Source organism: Myripristis murdjan, chromosome 10 (genome assembly GCF_902150065.1).
Source record: "Myripristis murdjan chromosome 10, fMyrMur1.1, whole genome shotgun sequence".
NCBI classification, from domain to species: domain Eukaryota; kingdom Metazoa; phylum Chordata; class Actinopteri; order Holocentriformes; family Holocentridae; genus Myripristis; species Myripristis murdjan.
The window spans coordinates 15,021,531-15,040,090 of record NC_043989.1 but is presented as its reverse complement, the minus strand read 5'-3'; the positions used below and the strand labels follow the sequence as shown (position 1 = coordinate 15,040,090).

At 42.2% G+C, this 18,560-nt stretch overlaps 1 protein-coding gene across 1 annotated transcript; it reads right to left on the bottom strand.

The window, feature by feature from the left end:
* Positions 1-128: 128 nt before the first annotated feature.
* On the bottom strand, positions 129-18,173 carry micu3b (mitochondrial calcium uptake family, member 3b). The gene is made up of 15 exons (XM_030062474.1): positions 17,922-18,173; positions 16,585-16,732; positions 14,124-14,155; positions 13,755-13,833; positions 10,792-10,839; positions 10,601-10,683; positions 10,443-10,514; positions 9,697-9,738; positions 7,421-7,516; positions 6,014-6,105; positions 5,592-5,763; positions 4,041-4,149; positions 3,464-3,621; positions 2,638-2,706; positions 129-1,445 (listed from the first exon to the last, which is right to left on the bottom strand). The coding sequence occupies exons 1-14, from the start codon at positions 18,171-18,173 to the stop codon at positions 2,638-2,640; spliced, it is 1,452 nt and encodes a 483-aa protein (XP_029918334.1). The 3' UTR covers positions 129-1,445.
* Between the last annotated feature and the right edge of the window lie 387 nt (positions 18,174-18,560).

Here is an 18,560-nt window from a genome sequence, read left to right as displayed (position 1 = left end):
GCAATGTGTGATGCTGTTTCTAGATTATTGGCTGACTTGTGTGAAAATGGCAACCATAGCTGCAACTAAGCAACTAGTGTGTGAGAGTGTGTGTGAGAGAGGGTGCAAAATAACCACGACAGTGCGTATTTTACTTGAATTTATTGAGAGCACAACCTCAGTACAAATGCATCTGAGCTTCAACATGAATGTAACAGTCAAGGCCGATTGTTCATAACAGTGGTGTATGCCGGAAGTTTCCACAACTATTGAAGAGGTAGACTAACTAATCCAGTTTGAAACATTCACTCAACATAACAACTGGCACAAATGGTTTCCCCCTGCGAGGCAAAGAAAGTAGGCTTACAAACACAAATGCAAAGGCGCTCATCTGGGTAACAGACATTAAAAGATGTAAAATGTTGATTCCTGCAGTCAGCACATAGCCCCACACAAGGTAAATATTTTACCAGGAAACAGCTGTTAATATTCTTCAGCCATGAAAGAAATTAGTGAAGTATTCCTAGGACAGCCAGAAGGAAAAATAAGTACAGGTAATAATATATTGCTTGTCTAAAACCAACAGTAATTTAAGCTCAGTGTCCCATGGGTGGAATTAATATATGGCTTCAGTATTCTGCATATTTATAAAGAGGTCATCCCTGCCAGTTGCAAGAAAATGGCATTCTGCATTTCTTTTTTTATATCCTAGGGTGGAAACTGTCCTTTTTTAAGATATTAGTAACATTGTTAGCTGCCTGTAATGAAACAACAAAAGCCGCAGATTCAGTTAGTGTGTTAGAGGCTTGCTGGCTCTGGGGGTTACTGAAGGATTTTAGCTGCAGCCCTTTGGGAGGGAGGAGGAGAGGTGCTGTCCCTGCGTAAGCTGATCTGTGCAGGGGGCTGCAGAACAGACGAGCTGAGGAGAAAGTATCTTAGCAATGCTCCCGCTGCACAGAGAGCCAATCAGACCTGGGAGAGAGTCACACTGACCAAAGCATACGGTGGTGGCAGCACAGCAGCCAGCCATAATAATACTACAAAGTGCCATTTGGCCTTTTAGACAAATAAATGAGATGCTCTGTGTTAACAAACATAAAATAATAAATATATTCCCAAAGGATGAATCAATAAATAGTTTAATTTCTTCTGAACAAGCAAAAGCTAGTACTCAAACTATTAAATTAGTGCAAATTACAGTCTAAATAAGATGCAATACTGCCTGAAGTGGCTCATTTGGTTTGAGGGTCACTTTTTTTCTTTGACTACTTGCAATAGATCTCCACTGTGTTGACTGTATCCTGTTTTGTACCACATCCTGTTTTCTTTTAAGACTTCTAAGACAGTGCAATTAGACAGTTTATGCAGACACTGCAACATGCATCATTCCCTCTCTCTTGATAGAAAGCACAGGAAGGCAGAGCTCATCCAGGCGGTGACAGGTGCACCGGCGTTGAGATTTTCACCTGGTGACAATGCAGAAAGAAAACATTATGACAGATGCAGTCCCAGTAGGATACACTCTGTAACGTTGTTGCAATAGCGCGTGCTGTCAAAACAAACTACAAGTAAAGCAGCATGGCATGAATAATCTGTATTTTAAACACAGTGCAGAGGAAGCCATTGTGGAAGCTGCCCTTCATACGCTTATCCTGCATTTTTCCTGTGTTAATGTGGCAGGTAATTCTTTCTTGAATGTTGAACCAAATTAGAGTACTGTGAAGTGAAACTGTAGTGTCTCTTAATCAACTAGGCATGTAGCACAAGTGCAGCCGCAGCAATAGTTTTGCAAGTATGCAGTAAAAACTAGGACTTCTGCAGTGAACAGCTGTAGATGAACATTTTCAGCACACATATCTCCATATGAGTTTGAGGAAACAGCCAGTAACGGCACTCCCAGTTCTGTATGGATGTCACGTATTTACTCTGGAAAAATCCACAATCCTACTGACAAATTTTGCATATTTGCAACTACCGATAGTGACAGGCAAAAAAAAAATATTAAAACTGACAGATAAACAAAATTACAGGGGCATTTGATGCAAGTGTGTGTTAACCTTATATGTACGTATACATGCAAAATGTATATAAGATACCAAAGTGGCGTCTTAATTGTAACGCTTGTAATAATGAAGCTAAGCAAAGCGAAATGTGTTTTATTTCAAAAAGCAGAATAGGCCTGGAGACCATGTTCTTATTTTTCATATGTCGGCGCAGTTGCAGGAAAGCGTTGCGTATCAAGTGTTATCACAAATCCTGTCTCAAGTTTTATCAGGAAAGATTATCAAGGCCTTGTTTGAGAGGTGCATTTCCTTTGAAACATTTATACGGTTTTAAACTGCACCGCTCACTGCTCATGTATGCAGACTTAAGCTGGTATCTGGTAGCAGTTGATCAGGCGTTAATATTACAGTGTAACTCAATGCTGTGGGTGAGGACAGTGCGGGCCTCAAACACATCTGAAAAGCCTGACTATGCTGGCGCACTGGGCCCGTGCAACTACTGGGACAGCGTTTGGAAAAAAAAAAAAAAAAAAAAAAAAAAACATTGATTGTGACATTATTCAACTTCAAAATAAACATCGCTGAAAAGACTCAGTGTGCTTTTAACCGAGTGTCGTTTATCAGACATTGTGGCCAGTGTGGGAAAGCGCTTCACCTATTTGCCAGAAAGCTCCTTCTTCAGACAGGACTTGAATGATGTGTTCTTCTCTTCCACTCGGATGCCCTGTGTAAATGTTTGTGTGTGTGAGAGAGAAAAAGGATGAGAGAGAGAGAGCGAGAGAGAGGGAGAGACAAGGAGAGAGAAAATTTGGAAAAACACTGTGAGGCTACTGATTTCATGATGGTCCGCTAGATGGCAGTATAATTTCACAAAAAAAAAACACCAGCCACCACCTTTGCAGTGAGATGTGTTTCACTAATAAAAACTGGCAAGGGGGTAATTGAGACATGATGTTACAGAGGTATTTTATTATACCACAAACCAGGAGAAAATAAACAAAGTCATCATTTGCGGTTATTGAAATTTGCCGTGCTCCTAGCTGCTGTCGCGATCCTGTAAGACTGACCAGTTTGGATAGCAAACATGCATCTCTGTACTCTGCTTCCACACATATTTGTCAGTTTGTTGTTCATTATGCCACATCTGACGTGACTTGTTTGCGTGTGTTCATCTATAAACCCTTCCCTGGTGGGCTCCACTCTGCTCCACCACACAAAACAGTGATAATGCTTTAAGAATGTAGCTGACAGGCTGATAATGCTGGTATCTTTCAAATCAGCCTGTGCTACTGTGCAGGCTGAGACGCAGGCTTCCCTCTGTTTTCGTGCTATCAGAGCCTGCTCTCTCAGGCTGATGAGGGAACAGGTAAGTGGGCTGGGTGGGCGTATCACCTCTCTCACCTCGCGCGTCATAAAACAGAGATAAATGGAGTTTAAACAACCCCGGCGTGGCAGGGAGCCACTGACCCCGGCTGCCTTACCCTCTCGCTGCGGTGCAGCCGGTCCTTCATGATGCCGATGAACTCCTTGTAGCTCAGCTTATCATCATGATCCTCGTCGAAGATCTTGAAGACGGTGTTAACCAAGTGACGGGTCAACTTGAGGCCCGTCGCCACATAGACGGCACGAGAAAACTCGTCTGAAATGGAAACAGTGAGAGGAACTGAAAAGTGGTGACCAAAAAATCAGTGCCTCAGACAGGAGATGTGTTCCCATCGTAAAAGCTGAAAAAATTATGTCAACGAGGTACTTAATTGTAAAAAAAAAAAAAAAAAAAAAAAAAAAAAAAAACAATACCCAACAACGTAAAATTACAAGTACCTAATATATATTAAAAAGAATATCTCTACTTATCTGACCAGCAACTCAGCTGAATAAACAAAAAAAAGTAAAATAAAGGCTTGTTTTTGTTTTTACCTGAAGACAGAATGCCTTGGGATAATTTTTCCCTTGGTTGCCTGCACTCCTCAGCTCTTTCACCACAAATGTAAGCCTTCCAAGATTTTTTTTTTTTTTTTTTTTTCCAAATTTCACTTGATAACCCATTGTGAGACTTACCCTGACCAATGGAGCGGCTGGCAAAGTTGTACATTTGCATGGCGATGGTAAAATCCTCCAGGTTGTTTAGGAACTGGAAAAAGGACCTGAACTCCTCAAAGGTGATTCCCTGCAACAGCAAAAAAAAAAAAAAAAAAAAAAAAAAAAAAAAGAGAGAGAGAGAGAGAGAGAGAGAGAGAGAGAGAGAAGAGTTCTTTTTATTTATGAGACAAAAACCTAGTGATATGTAATGTGAGAAGTTATGAAGTGGTGCATAAAGCAAACAGCTATATGTCTCAACACTCCAACAAAGGATAGTGCTACAATTCACACAATACATAATCTGCCTCCTTTCATCCTCGGGGGAATCCTTTAGTGTCTGCAGGACCTTGAAGCCATCAGATAGATAACACATCCAAACAGAGAGAGTATACATTGCTGGATTTTCCCTCCTTGGTACGGACATGCTGAGCTGTCAGCGGCGGGGGGAGGGCTGCAGCGTTTTGGGAAGAGGTCAGGCTGCTTGCAGACTTTTCTAAAGCAGATTAACCTGATACTTAAATAAACAAAAACAAAAGCTATGAATCCCCAAACATCTCAGAGTTGGCTGATGACTCAAACACTGGGCCTATTGATCTCCACTCAACCATCCCCTGGCTACTAGCTGCTTCTCTTGCCAGGGGCCCTGCCAAATAGGCAACACACACACACAGACACACACACACACACACAGCTTAACAAATGGAGTAATGACTAATCTGTGACGCTTTGCTGTTTTAACAAGGTGAGTGCCATAAAATATCTCTCAGCCTAATGATGAGACCCACTTGATTATCAATGGAGATCTAGCAACAGGCTACTCAAGGCGGCTGAGGAGCTGCAAGCCTCTTTTCATGCGGGTCAGCGTGCCGAGGAGAAAAACAAATTAAAGCTAAAATGAGCGCGCTTCACTCGACACCTCGTTCACAGTCTCTCGGGGAGTATCTAAGAGAGACGGAAGAGGTTTTGGACAGCTAGTGAGGAAAATACTCATAAAATACAACACAATATAGCGCAGGTACTCTGTGTGTACTCTTTGTGTTTTTTAACTACCTGCCAGGGGGCTGCAGATGATGAAAAGCAGCATTTACGGCTCTGGCACATTTACAGAAATGTTATTAATGTGCAATGTCCCTTTCAAATAAAGCAACCAACTAAAAAAACTAAACTATCACACCTGAGCTTTCCCTGCTATTGGTTCCAGGAAGACAGTGATTATCCCCGGTGTTGTAAAACTAGAAAAAATAATTAAATAAGAAAGTCTTTTTAGAGGGAGATTGTATTAAAATGTATGTAAATATTACTGTAAATCCTAGCATCACCAAAAGATGGAATACTTTAATATGTTTTCCGTGGGGATGAATGGAAGTGAAGGTGTTTGGTCAGTCTTGGTGTAAGAAAATAGAAAGCAGAGGGATGAGTGAGTGTTCATGGAGGGGTGTACCAAAAGGGCAGAGTGAGGGATTGTGGGAGGAAAGCATATGAGGGTGGGTGGTGGAGGTTAGAGCAGACAGTGGGAAACAGACAGTGCACCTTTTCATCCGGGATGCTACGCCGGACGTTCTCCAGGTATCCGCTGATGTTGTCCACGTTGGTGTAGCGGAGGAGGATCCGAGCAAAGTCCTCCTCGCTGATGGTGGGCATGCCTTTGGAGTAGGAGAGGAACTCGATCTCGAGGACCTCCGTCTGCAGGTTGTCCATGAATCTGCAGGAGAGGGACGGACAGCAGCTGCTGACAGGAAACGCCACCAGTAGCTCAAACACACACAAACACAAAGGAACACTTGACACGGCGACTAGAGCCGCCGCCATGCTTTTGACTGTGTAATGAAAATAAACCGAGGAGAAATGCGCCGCGCAAATGATTAATGACAATTTCACACAGTGAGATAATATTTTCACAGGGACGCCGTGATTAATTGCAGTGTCAAAACACAATAGGTTTGTCAACTTACTTGTAAAAATCTTCAAAGTTCAACTCGGCCTTGCCTTTTTTCCCAAAGAAATGCACCAGCAGTGTCGTCTCTCTTATATTTTCATCCACATGCTAACAGGGTGAAAAAAAGAACAGGCGATTCAGTGACTGCATTACACTTAGCTTTCAATGTGAATCACAGATGTAATACAAGCACTTAAAAAAAGCAAACCACAATGCACTGCAGCTTTACATGTTTTGGTCAGTTTACATAAGACACGGGTGTTCTGTCATGTTTCCTAAGCAGAACATGGCGACCCCAGGTAAACATTAGCGATGACATTTATTTAACCGTGCTGAAAGCTTCAAGTGACAATCTCAGTTAATAGCCATACCCAGGTTGAGCCATTAAATATCTGCTCAGAGCTAATGGTTAATATTTGACTCGGACTGAAGCTGAATGGAGGCTCAGTGCTTCTTTTTTGTCCCCCCCGTAAAAACGTGCCATGTAGACGTTCAACACAGCCTGCTGATGTGTCATCCTCCTTATTTCAGATGCTGCTTCTGTTAGAACGAGCGCGACAGTAACTTGCCTGGCAATAATGTAAACGTACACATCAAGAGATTATTCTTCTATGTTTGCACCCACAATACATACAAAGGCAAGGCTTTATACAGTGCAACGTTAAAGGGATACTCCAATGTTTTGGGCAAAATACTCTTTTTCCAGCTTACCCACTTAACTTACACAGTGCATCATGTGTATTTGAAATATTTATCTTGGGATTTTAGGCGAGGTTAGATAGTGGAGCTGTAACGGCTTAACAGATTTATGTGTGTCCAAATGTGTGTGTGTTTCAAAAACACATGATACACTGTGTGAATAAGACAGCTTCAGAGTTGCTGCAAGGTTTATTTTTTCACTTTGACAGAGCTGGGCTAACGACTCCCATAGACTTCAAGTCTTTATGCTAAGCTAACACAAAATGCTACCAATAGGAACTGAACTGGACATACAGAGGTGAAAATGATTTTGAACATCTTGTCTCAGTCTGGGTAAGTTGAAAAAAGGTGTTTTGCCTAAAATGTTGGAGTATTCCTTTAAGACAGTTAGATGCAGATTTACTGCGTCTTTTTCACCAAACTATCTGTGCACGATTCTCCATCTTTCCCAGCAAATACCATCCAGAACATCTCATCCAGATGATGCAAACCCAGATCGTGATTTTATTCGAGTGTCCATCTGACAAATTGCAAAATAAGTTGATGCATGGAAGTGAAGCTGCACTTCCAGTTGCACTGTGTGAAGCCCAGCATCAAGAGTCTGTTGGGATTTGTGAAGGAAAACACTTGTGAGGACAGTGAGACAGGACAGCAGAGCCTGATCTGAGGCACGACTGGAACCAGTGTAATAAATGAAGAAGCGTCTTAAAGAGGGCATCTCTACCTCGGTGAGATCAGAAAACAGAACTTGACTCGTGCCACGCCTGAGAACATCCCACATGCCGCGGGCCTCTACATGCTGACAGTCTTTTTTAAGCACCTGTGGCAGTAGGTGAAGCACAGCTGTTAGAAGACAAAATACATCTGGAAAATGTGACCAGGATTAGGAATAGGAAATAGATTCATAACAGACAACGGACAAACAACCACAAGGCACACCGAGTCGGGCAGGAGGACGGAGATGCACAGGCGGGAGACGAGCTGACAGACAGACAGACAGAGAGGTAAACACACCGTCCACACAGACAGACTGACATCCATCTAACTAGCTGACATCTACTCAAACAGGCAGAACAATATCAATAGGCTGTGGGGATGACACCAGCATATCTGAGAGGGGCTGTGTAAAGAAGCCTGTCAGCCCTGACATGAGCCCGCTCTGCAGTGGTGCATGCAGCCTTTTGGCAAGAAAATTTAGCCAAGACAGCTGCCGATGTCCAAGGTATACAGGGCGTGAAACCTGAATGATGATTCATGCCAGGTTAACTGTGTAACTGAATCCACCCCAATACATCATCATCTGATACTTAGCTGTGAGCTAAACGCAGGTTATGGTGTACCTTTTCATCCACTTGTGTGAAACGGGGTCAGATTTTGATTAAGTATATTTTCTGGAACGATTTCCTCTCTTTGTTCATTGTCTCTAAGTCTCCTTCTCACATTTACTGGAGGACGGTTCCAGAAAAAGCTGTTCTGATATGTTAAAGAACGACTGCAGTGACATACAGTATAACCACAACAAATTGAAATCATTCATCACTTTTCAAAAGTGTGTTTTTCCACCTGTGATCGTTGTCTGGAAAGACAAAAAACAAGGAAGCCACTCTGTGCTGTATTTCCAAATGAGGTCATGCTTCTAAAGTAAGATCCTCCAATGATTATTATTACAGTTAACGCTACCCTGTTCACACTCATATGCCTCTATCTACTGTGGCCCAAAAACTAGTATTTCTGCTGCTGTGCTGAATCTCAGCAGTCAACAACAATTTGCTTGTAATTGGTGCCACATGCACGAAAAAGATCACAGGTAACGTGTTGTTTAGAAAAGCTATGATTTCTCACGCCCGGTTATAAACCAAACTGCGCTCATGCCTCTTGTTTTCAGTGTTTTTTCAACCCATCATTTTTTTTGTCCAGTCTTGATGTTGCTCAAGTCTCGACATCACCTCATTCAACAGCAACATCAACACACAGCCAACCAGGAACAGCCAGCAGCCCTCGACACGTGTTCTCAAGTGTGGCTTGCTTCATTTCATAATATTTGTTTATCTTATTAGTTTTTTTTTTTTTTTCATCTTCCACACCTGAGGAGGAATGCGAGACAGCTGATAAAACAGCTCTTCCTCTGCGCTTCACGGCTTTTCACCAGAGAGAGATTTATGACTTGATCCCACAGCTAATTACGGACAAGTCTTTAATGTGCCGCGCCGTTCTCATCTCATCCCATGAAAAGATCCTGATACGCTTGTAATTAGAATATGTCGGGGGAAAGCCCAACCGCAGGCCTAAAGACGTGCCTGTTATGTGTTTTGGAGAAGGTTTGACTTTTGAACCTGCGCTGGAAAGATACCTTCACTAACGCAGAACAAATCAAAACAAAAGACACACCTTAAACCCAAAGTCTTCAAACAGTATCTGAAAAGCTGAGCGTGCCTCTGTGTTAGCTGTAGGCCTGAAGCTCTTGTGTGTGCGTGTGTGTGTGTATGTTAATGTGTGCATGTGTGTGTGTGGACTGCCTTTCACAGTGCGCCTTCTTCTCCCTGACTGGCATTGCGATCTTCATGGTCAAACCCACCACAAAAGGTAACCTGAGCCCAAATACCACTCTTCAAGAAACTGTAAAAATAAAACATGGGGGTCTCTGAGAAATGTTGTCAGTCTTCAGGTAAGAGCTTTTTGAAGTGGAATCTCCGCACCCAGAGCTTACCCAACACTGACAAAAGACCAGTACATAAATCATCTGCGCTGCCGGGGCGATCCACAGTCCAGGACTACCACACACATGCACACAAACTCAAAGACAAAATGTCAGATAATGTCGTGGCATACCATGTCAGTGAATCTGAAATATGGCTGGTGTCAACCCCGATAATTCATGTTTTCTCTGGTGGCTCACAAATAAAACATTTTCTCACGTTACGAGGGCGGCATGCTGCAAGAAGAAAAAAAAAAAAAAAAACACATGCAACAAGCAGCAGAGTTCATTTGAACAATACGTACACTGGGTGCATGAGATTTCCGATAACCGTACAGTTGAAGGCTCTGAAGAAAAAAATAAAGAAGAGAGAAGGTCCAAGCATGACAGGAAGAGAGGAAAAAAGTAGATTGTGTGTTTGAGAAACTGAATTCATGGAGTATTTTGGACTGATTTGACTCTTAATACACCTCCAACTTCATTGTCTTTCATCCTTTTGGTTTATTTTGCAGAAATCCAGCTGTCTTATATTCTTTACAGTGACTTTTTTTTCCCCGGGTCATGTGACTTGACCAGCGATCGTAGATTAGCGTGTCCTATTCTTCAGCTGGATGAATGGGCCCCGAGTCTCCACACTCATCAACTCAGCTGTGTTTACCTCAACATCATCATCACATTTCAGAATCTGGAGGACCCTTTCTAATGATCTTTTGATGGTCTATACGGGCTTCGGTTTAATGTAAGACTGTCCAAAGATGCCAACATTTGTCTCTGGCCCACAGAATAAGCTCTCCTGTGTTGTGTGTGTGTGTGTGTGTGTGTGATAAGACCTCAAAGAGTCGCTCTTATCATTTTATTCGAATCTGCCTGTTTACATCCACCTGCATGCAGCATAAGACAACGCGAAAAAGATGAAAGCCCCAGGCGTGTTTTACCCTGTATGAACTGCATCCAGCTTAGTGCGGCCCATACACACACACACACACACACACATGCTCTGTCTAGGAATACTGCACATCGAGCTTCATGATGCAGCCGCCGTGACTCTTACCTGCTGGTCTGATCTCAGCACATCCTCGCCAGCTTCTTTTCTGTCCTTCTTTTTGCGGAAAATTTCCTCCAGCTAGTAAGAGCGTGGTGAATTATTGCATGGAATGTGATACATCATTTGTAAAATTTTTTAAATAATTTAAAAGACCAGGCTCATACCACCAAGAACTCCCTTTTGTCCACCATTTCATTTCCGTCCGCGTCAAACATGTTGAAAGCAATCTTGAAGCCTGCATGGGGCTCTGAAAGCAGCCAAAACAGAATATTACTGTTCCGTATTCATTCATTCATTCATTGTAGATGAATTTTTAAAAGTCAATGTTCCTGAATCAGTGGACACACATACTGACTTGTTAAAATGCAGATCAGGAAGAGGTACTCTGTGTAACTGATGATGCCTGAAACGAAGGGGAAAAATCAGTCAAAAACCAAAACATTCGACCTCTTAAACATTAAACAGAACTGACAATTCAGCTCCAGGTGTTTACAGATGTTCAAAGTCATATGCATTCAGAATGAGTAAGCCGTCCCAGAAAAAAACAGCACATCTTCAGAGGAGAAATAATCTCCTCTCTCTTATTGATAACATCTTAAAAGGTGCCTTTTCCTTCACGCTTGGTGTTCCCCTCACACAAACAGAGGCTTTACAACTGAGCTGACCTATCTGAACACAAACCCAAACAAATTTAAGGCCCTACGGCTTCTGATCGTGTTTGGGTAACAAGGTGTAATACATTCTCAAGTGATCTGTCACCGACTGAGGGTGCCAGATTCAGGTTTGTGTTCCACTTTTGTGTCCACCAGCTCCTTTTGTTGTGTGACACACAGAGAAGGGAAGAGTAAGTGTCAGGGCCCATCTCGCCAGACTCAGGAGGCTTGTCCCTCTGCCTCTGAAAGCATTCCCAAGCTTTTGTTTGCTGGGGAAGATAGAGAATCGAGCACAGATAGTTCTGGGTGACTGCTCTGGGTGTTATGGGAAAAGAACTCAGGTACGGGGGTTTGCTGCAGGGAGATTTCAGGAACAACGGACACTCAAAGGAAATGGTGAAAAAAAAACAAACAAAGATGTAATAACAACCTTTTCTTTACTCTGGTTTTGTAATTTCTCGGGATAAGGTGCAGGACAAACCCGAATAAATCAGAGGTTCACATAATAGTGGCTCAAACAATGCGGCAAGGCCGATCACATGACATAAAGGCCAGCGAAATGCATGTATAAAGTGTACAGACTCATGAAAAAGGCGTTAAAAGCATATTAGTGATGCATTCCATTAGAAAAAGTTCATCAAAATTTCCCCCCTGACAAAATGCGAGGTCTTTTCAGCGCGGCTCTGCCTGTTTGGCAGGTACGGCCTTATAATGACAACAGATCTGTAGCTTCAAAGACCTTTTAAGCTTAAATGGGTTGAGGAGGGTAAAAAAAAAAAAAAAAAAAAAAAAACTTTTAAGATTCCAGCCATGTCTCACCAATGCCACACACCTTCAGTGTGGGAGAGAGCCCCCCTCCAGCCCAGCCTCTGAGCTCAAGTAGATGTTGTTAGACAATACAAAGAATTCCACAGAAACACTTCATACAGAGTGGCAGTCCCGGAGATGTAATCCAATGCCATTCTTGGGCTTCATAATGTCCGTGGTGATCAGGGGGGTGGCCAGTGGGACATGTCTCGACATAGCCGGGTTCAAACGGCTCCCTCATTCTCTAAAGCGAGGCTTTGTTCGCAGATCAATCCAGTCCTTTTTTTCTCTGACAAAGCCGCAACGTTTAACAGCAGGATTAAAAGCCCCAAATCCCAGCATTGGCACTTAGCTAAAGCAACAGAGGAGAGAGCAGAACAGTGAGACCTGATGCACCGCGAGGTTGTCTGACCCACTGAGCAGGACTCTGCAGGACTCTGCAGGGCCAGGTGGGACACCTTTTTTTTTTTTTTTTTTTTTTTTTTTAAAAGGGGTGTTTTTGCTTGTGCTGACAAAGGTCAACTGTATTTTCTTAATGCAACGTTACTGTGAGTTAAAATTCCTCAAAAGAGTGTATCTTCCGATGCAACCCGCATTCAGTGAAATGTGATAATTTTTCCAAAAACACCCATGATGGTCCAAATGCAGCACCCACATGTCATACAGGCTTGACGAGTCAGTGCAAAAAATATCATTTAACCAACTCTATTGTAACCATCTCTTATCTCTTCCTCTCTAAATTACTTGGTCATTATTATATCATTATATGGTGAGCAAAAACATGTCAACACAGACACTGCAAAATTATCTGTCTTACCAAGTGATTCAGACTCATAATCAGTGTTAAACGTCTTGTTTTTCTTAAAACAAGTGCAAGAAATCTGATGGCCAGATGACATAATCCCACTTGTTTCCCATACTGATCAACTTGTTTCTAGAATTTTCTTGAATCAAGCATCATTTTCTCAATCCTAGCAGACTGATCTGCCCTCTTCTGCCTTGCGTCAACATATTTCTACGTGATCCTGGAAAAATCCCTGGAAAAAGTGAAACTGCATTGGAAACAAGTGGGATCATTTTATCCCACTAGCAGATTTTTTCCCATTAAGAAAAACATGATATATAACATGATATTTTTTTGCAGTGTGTCAGCTCACATCCTTATCAAACTCCAAGAGGATCACTGAGCTGTGCACATTAACACTGGTAACTGTGGCTTTTGCAGTGACATGGGCTATAATAAGCATTTTTATCACTTTCCATATCTTAGGTTCAGTGGAGGCTGGTGACTTAAAAAAATGAGTCAGCGCTGAGCACGGAGAATATAAATCTGTCACAGGCATAAGAGTGTTGATATAGTGATACAGTGATGCAGTGTGGTGTATGACATGTATATGAAAGGCTCTGTAAAAGCCTTGGAGACATGCTTGTGATAACGGCCTATATAAATAAACTTGAAGAACACAGGATTTTGTAAAGTGCATGTTGAAAGGCAATGCCTCAAAAATGTCTGACTAGCACGTTTACTGTTCTCAAGAATATTCAACTGCATAACTAGATTTTTGTTCAGAAAATTGGGGAGGATCATCCTCGATATCATCACAGTAAACCAGGCTCCTCTGACACAGAGGACTGATGGACTGATAAGATAGCATTTACAGCTCACACTCTCTGTTATAAGGAACCAAACTGCATTTGTGAACAAGAAATGAAAAGCCCGAGTGTGCTATCTTAAAAAAAAGGACAAAAAGGAAAGACAAAGGCATGAGAAGGATATTGTTTGTTGTATTCTGAGCCTGATTTATGTGCACAGCTGCATTACATCACACCAACGTGACAAAGCGGCAGGCTACCTTACCTCGCTCACGAAGATTTCTGAACAAATTAGAGGATCCTCTCCAAACAGGTGGGGTATCAGCCAGCATCTTCTCTAATTCCTTCAAGAATAGAGGAAAATCCCAAATGGCTAAATCTTTTCTAAAACCTCAGTACACTGGGTAATCACATCTCAATGCAGCGTTGTTGCTATCACAGTGATTACAGAGGTTTAGCACAGATAAAGAGGAGCTTCACCTTAAGATCTATAATAATGAGAATGTGGGGATATTCATGCATTTAGGGTGTTGGGCCTTTCCTGTAATTTAGCATCTATTTACCTTGAGTATGCACTTGAGATTGAAATGTTAATTCAATAGGAGATTTATTTTAATAAGGCCCCACTACTCACCTTTTTTGTGAGGGATTTCCGTGCTCTTGTACCTGAAAAAAAAAAAAAAAGCAAGGCTAGTGGTTAGTAGCTGTTGATGCTTGCGACTTAAGACTTCATAATGATCATGAATGCTGAACATTTCAACTGTGTTTTCTGCAAGTCACATATGAGGGGAAACAAAAGTGAAAACAGGTGTCTTGTGCGGACAGCCGGACACAAGACCGGACAGCAACACAAGCTCTGTATCAGGAAGGCATTCCAATAGTCAATAAACCAGCCTCAGGTCAGAAGATAAGGAGGAGGCCTCGTAAAAACACCTGGCTTGGTAAATCACATCGGCCTATCGCAGCGCTGCCATGATAACACCGACAATAACCCTCCTCTGACACATTTTAAAGCCTGTCCCTAAAGCTGGGATTATGATTGCCTTATGATTGCTTGCTCTCCAGCAAAGTGAGATTTCTGAATGATCAGGTAACAATAAAAGGCATGCCTGCTATTCAGGGATGCCCTGAATAGCAGGCATGCCTTTACAAAAAATTTCATATCCTGCAGGTTTCAGAGATCTGGTATAGTTCATGCACGTCTATTAACAATGGGAAGCAGACGTATATCGGTGCCTGTCCAATCAGACAATGTGTACGTTATCTTTGTTTGGATTCACTGCTTAGTGGCCAAACTTGTATCCTTGTCTGGAAAACACCTACCTCCACCTGTCCTTGATGCACTATATCTCCAAAAATTAAACCATCATGAGCAACAGTGATATGTGATGGTCACTCCCAAGGCCTTCACAAACATCCTCAGGAATGGCAAAAACAAATCTCTTTACAGCCGCAATATAACCATAAAACACCACAATTACAATTTCGTAACACATTGGCCATTAGCAACAAGAGAGCGATGACACAATGTATGCGATTCACATTACTGCCACCCATCTACATCGCTCATTTTGTGCCAAAGAAGCCATGTCTGAAACATCAGCAGATCACAAGATAGAAATTATAAACAGTCTCAGTAATCAGACTGTCTTATCATGACATTTATGGCACGATGATGAGCACAGCATCCACGCCATGTTGTTTGGTCTCTTTCAGTTTCTGAGAGCTTGTTGCCACATAAATGAGCCATAAAAGTGGGGCTGCTGGTAAAGATGTCTATCTTTATGCAGGTGTTATGACTATGGCAGTAAGAGCCACGTCTTATTCGGTGTCACCTCACAAACACCTCACAACAAGTTTGTTCCAGGAAAATAAAAACACTGGAACCTTTCAAATCTGAGGTAACTGGACAAAAGTAGAGATTTTATCTCATGACTCCGGTTATGTAATAAGGAAAATGCCCGGCTACAAATATTGTTGATTTCCTCATGGAGCTATAACCTAAAGCATTTCAAGAGGAGCGTATTTTGTCAGTGAATGTTTGTGTGTGACGTCGCACAAAAATGTTTGTAGTAGTTGAGAAGATGTTGGCAGAGTGGTGGATGGGTCAAACAACTGACTTTCACTCAGGTGACCCGAGTTTGAGTCCCATGTTAACAGTGGTGCTTGTTACCTTACATTACTTTACATGGCATACATTACGTTGCATTACATTACGTTACATTACGTTGCATTACGTTGCGTTGCATTATGTTACGTTGCATTATGTTACGTTGCATTACATTACGTTGCATTACGTTATGTTGCATTACGTTACGTTGCATTACGTTACATTGTGTTGCATTACGTTGTTACATTGTGTTGCATTACGTTCTGTTGCATTGTGTTACACTACGCTACATCACAATACATTATGTTACGTTATGTTACATTTTGTTACGTTACCTTACATTACCTTACATTATGTTATGTTACATTACAATGTTACATTACAATACGTTACGTTATAATGTTACGTTATAATATGTTATGTTCCGATATGTTACATTACGTTACACTGCATTATGATATATGACATGATGTTATATTCCGTTAATGTTAGATTATGTTATGTTGTGTTACATTGCTACGTTACGTTACGTTACGTTACGTTACGTTACGTTACGTTACGTTACAAAGTCATTTTTGGTGCCTAAGCCTAACCACATGACACTGACGCTCTATAAAATCCAGAAAGACAGATGACAAAAACAGTTGAAACCGCAACATACATTTCCTTCTAAACACAAATAAGAATGCAATTTAGCTGCATGGGAATATAATTTTTAGGAGACTATGTTGCAGTAATAAATAGCACAAAATCAAAACAACAAATAATGGCGTTTTCAAAGAATACTGGGTAACTCCTTGTTTGACATCATGGCAGCACTTTTACATCCTCTGGATCCTCTGTAGACACACTGAATGATTAACTAGAGGTAATGATCTATGTATCTATGTATGTATGTTTGTATGTATTTATCTTCTGTGAAAGGACAGACATGTAGCATTTTGGGGAGAAACCCATGTTATATGATTAATCAGACTTTACTCACGTTTGGGCTCATTCAGAGTGACAGACTCAATGAAGTTGAGCGGGGTCATGTAGAGCTGGCCCTCATACTCCACCGAACTGAACAGGCGGAACCTGTTCTCATACGATGACATGTACACATCTCCATCATCCAGATCGTATGGCCTGGCCTGCAAACACACACACACACACACACACACAGAGAGAGAGAGAGAGAGGCACAGACACATGCACACACACACACACACACACACACACCATCACAAAATATTGCAAATCATATCAACAGCGATAATACAGTCTGAAAGATGCTTTTTATGAAATCCATGGAAGCTTTTCTTGTCACGAAAAGCCTCGGTCACATGGAACAACAAAGAGGCCCGAGCTTTAATTCAGTAATGGGGCACATGTTATGTCAGCCCTATTTTTCATCCCTGTGCAGCAGATAATGTCCCTACAAATGTTCAAGCCCAGCCAGATCAGAAGGAAGGATTGGTGAAGACAGAGTGAATCTCTCTGTCAGGTGGCAGGGTGCCAGGTCCACTGGGCACACGGCAAACACCCAGGGAATGCGTGCCCCCCTCTGCTTAACCATTAAACCCCCTCCAACCACCACCCCCACCTCTCATCAGATGTCAGTCTCTCCGCCAAGCCCCCGTGTCCAGTTTCCTGTGTCCCTGGATTCCTCTTGCCTGTGTATACCTCCCTTCCATTTTAGTTAGCAAGGATATGATATACATGGTTACATGGTTTACATATCCTGTAATCTGTGACAGGCTTTTCAACAATGTCAGCACACACGTCACAGCTAAATAGACAGTGTAACACCTACAGTTATACTGAATATGCAGGCTGTCATTGCATGTGTTTTCCAGAGGACAGAAAAAATAGTACCATATTTGGAAGTGGAAAAGGCCAGCAGTGTAATAGTAATATGGTGATACATAAATACACTGTATAAATAATCTAGTCATTTTCACAAGGTAAGCATAATTATCAATTATGCAACATAGGTTGAAAAGCACAGTAAGTCTTAATGTATGTTAATATGTGGGTCACGTGACCCTGGGAATAAACGCCTTGATCATTTTGCCATTTCAGCACCAAAGGTCGCGGATAGCTCCCTAATGATGACGGGACAGTATCCATATTGCATTTTCTGTCCGCGAAATTAAGTAATTACATCTCAGTGGTGCTGAAATGCGTTTCATAATCGGCTGTCCGTCCCGCTTCAGTGATTTAGTATCAGAAAATCAAACGCATCGTCATTGCCTCTACGATTGAAAGGGATTTTGACCACAGCCGTGTTGCATGTTATGACAAAAAAAAAACTGCAGCTTGGCAAACGTCCCACTGTACCTTATCGGTCGCAGAAACTGATGGCAATGCGAGATGCAAAACTCGAGCCTCGACATGGCTCGCTAGTCCTGCGCGACTATCGTGAAATAAATAGAAACAGCAGGCAGCGCCAGCCGCGGCGGTGACGCCTGCTCCAGCTGCGAGAAGTTTCACCGTCCTGGTTGCCTTTGCGGATGTTTGTTTCCGGGCCCTTAATGATCCTGTTATTGGGATGTTGGTGAATGAAGAAACAAGCCTGCGCAGGGCAGCCATGGTTGTTTACACTGAGGTGTCGTAAGAGAACAGCAGCGTGGGCCGCCCGCTCTGATCCCTCGCGAGAAATGCCGTGGATATTTACCAGGGGACTGAAGGGGCTCTCTAATTATAGGGCTTTTATTCATGGGACTGGAGGAAATGTTAAGATATTACTTAGGAGCGCGGGTTTTGTTAGTTTCCATTTCCCCTGAGCAGATTCCAGTCAGAATTTGTGTTTGAACATTTGAATTGTGCAAGCCATCCACTCATTTTTCCCCCTGTGTAAGCCTACCTCCAACTCTCCCTCTCTCTTATTTTATGCCTTGGGAGGAGGAGAAAAAAAATCTCTGCCAGGGCACGTCTGAACTGTGACAGCCCCGCCCATTACTAGTCCTGTGGTTTTGC

Excerpts from the sequence above, each read along its gene's own strand:
- micu3b (XM_030062474.1), bottom strand. The coding sequence starts at position 18,173 with ATGGCTGCCCTGCGCAGGCTTGTTTCTTCATTCACCAACATCCCAATA. Across the intron at positions 13,834-14,123 it reads GGAAATCCCTCACAAAAAAG|GAATTAGAGAAGATGCTGGC; the intron begins GTGAGTAGTGGG and ends CTATTCTTGAAG. Across the intron at positions 5,764-6,013 it reads AACTTTGAAGATTTTTACAA|ATTCATGGACAACCTGCAGA; the intron begins GTAAGTTGACAA and ends CCTCTCCTGCAG.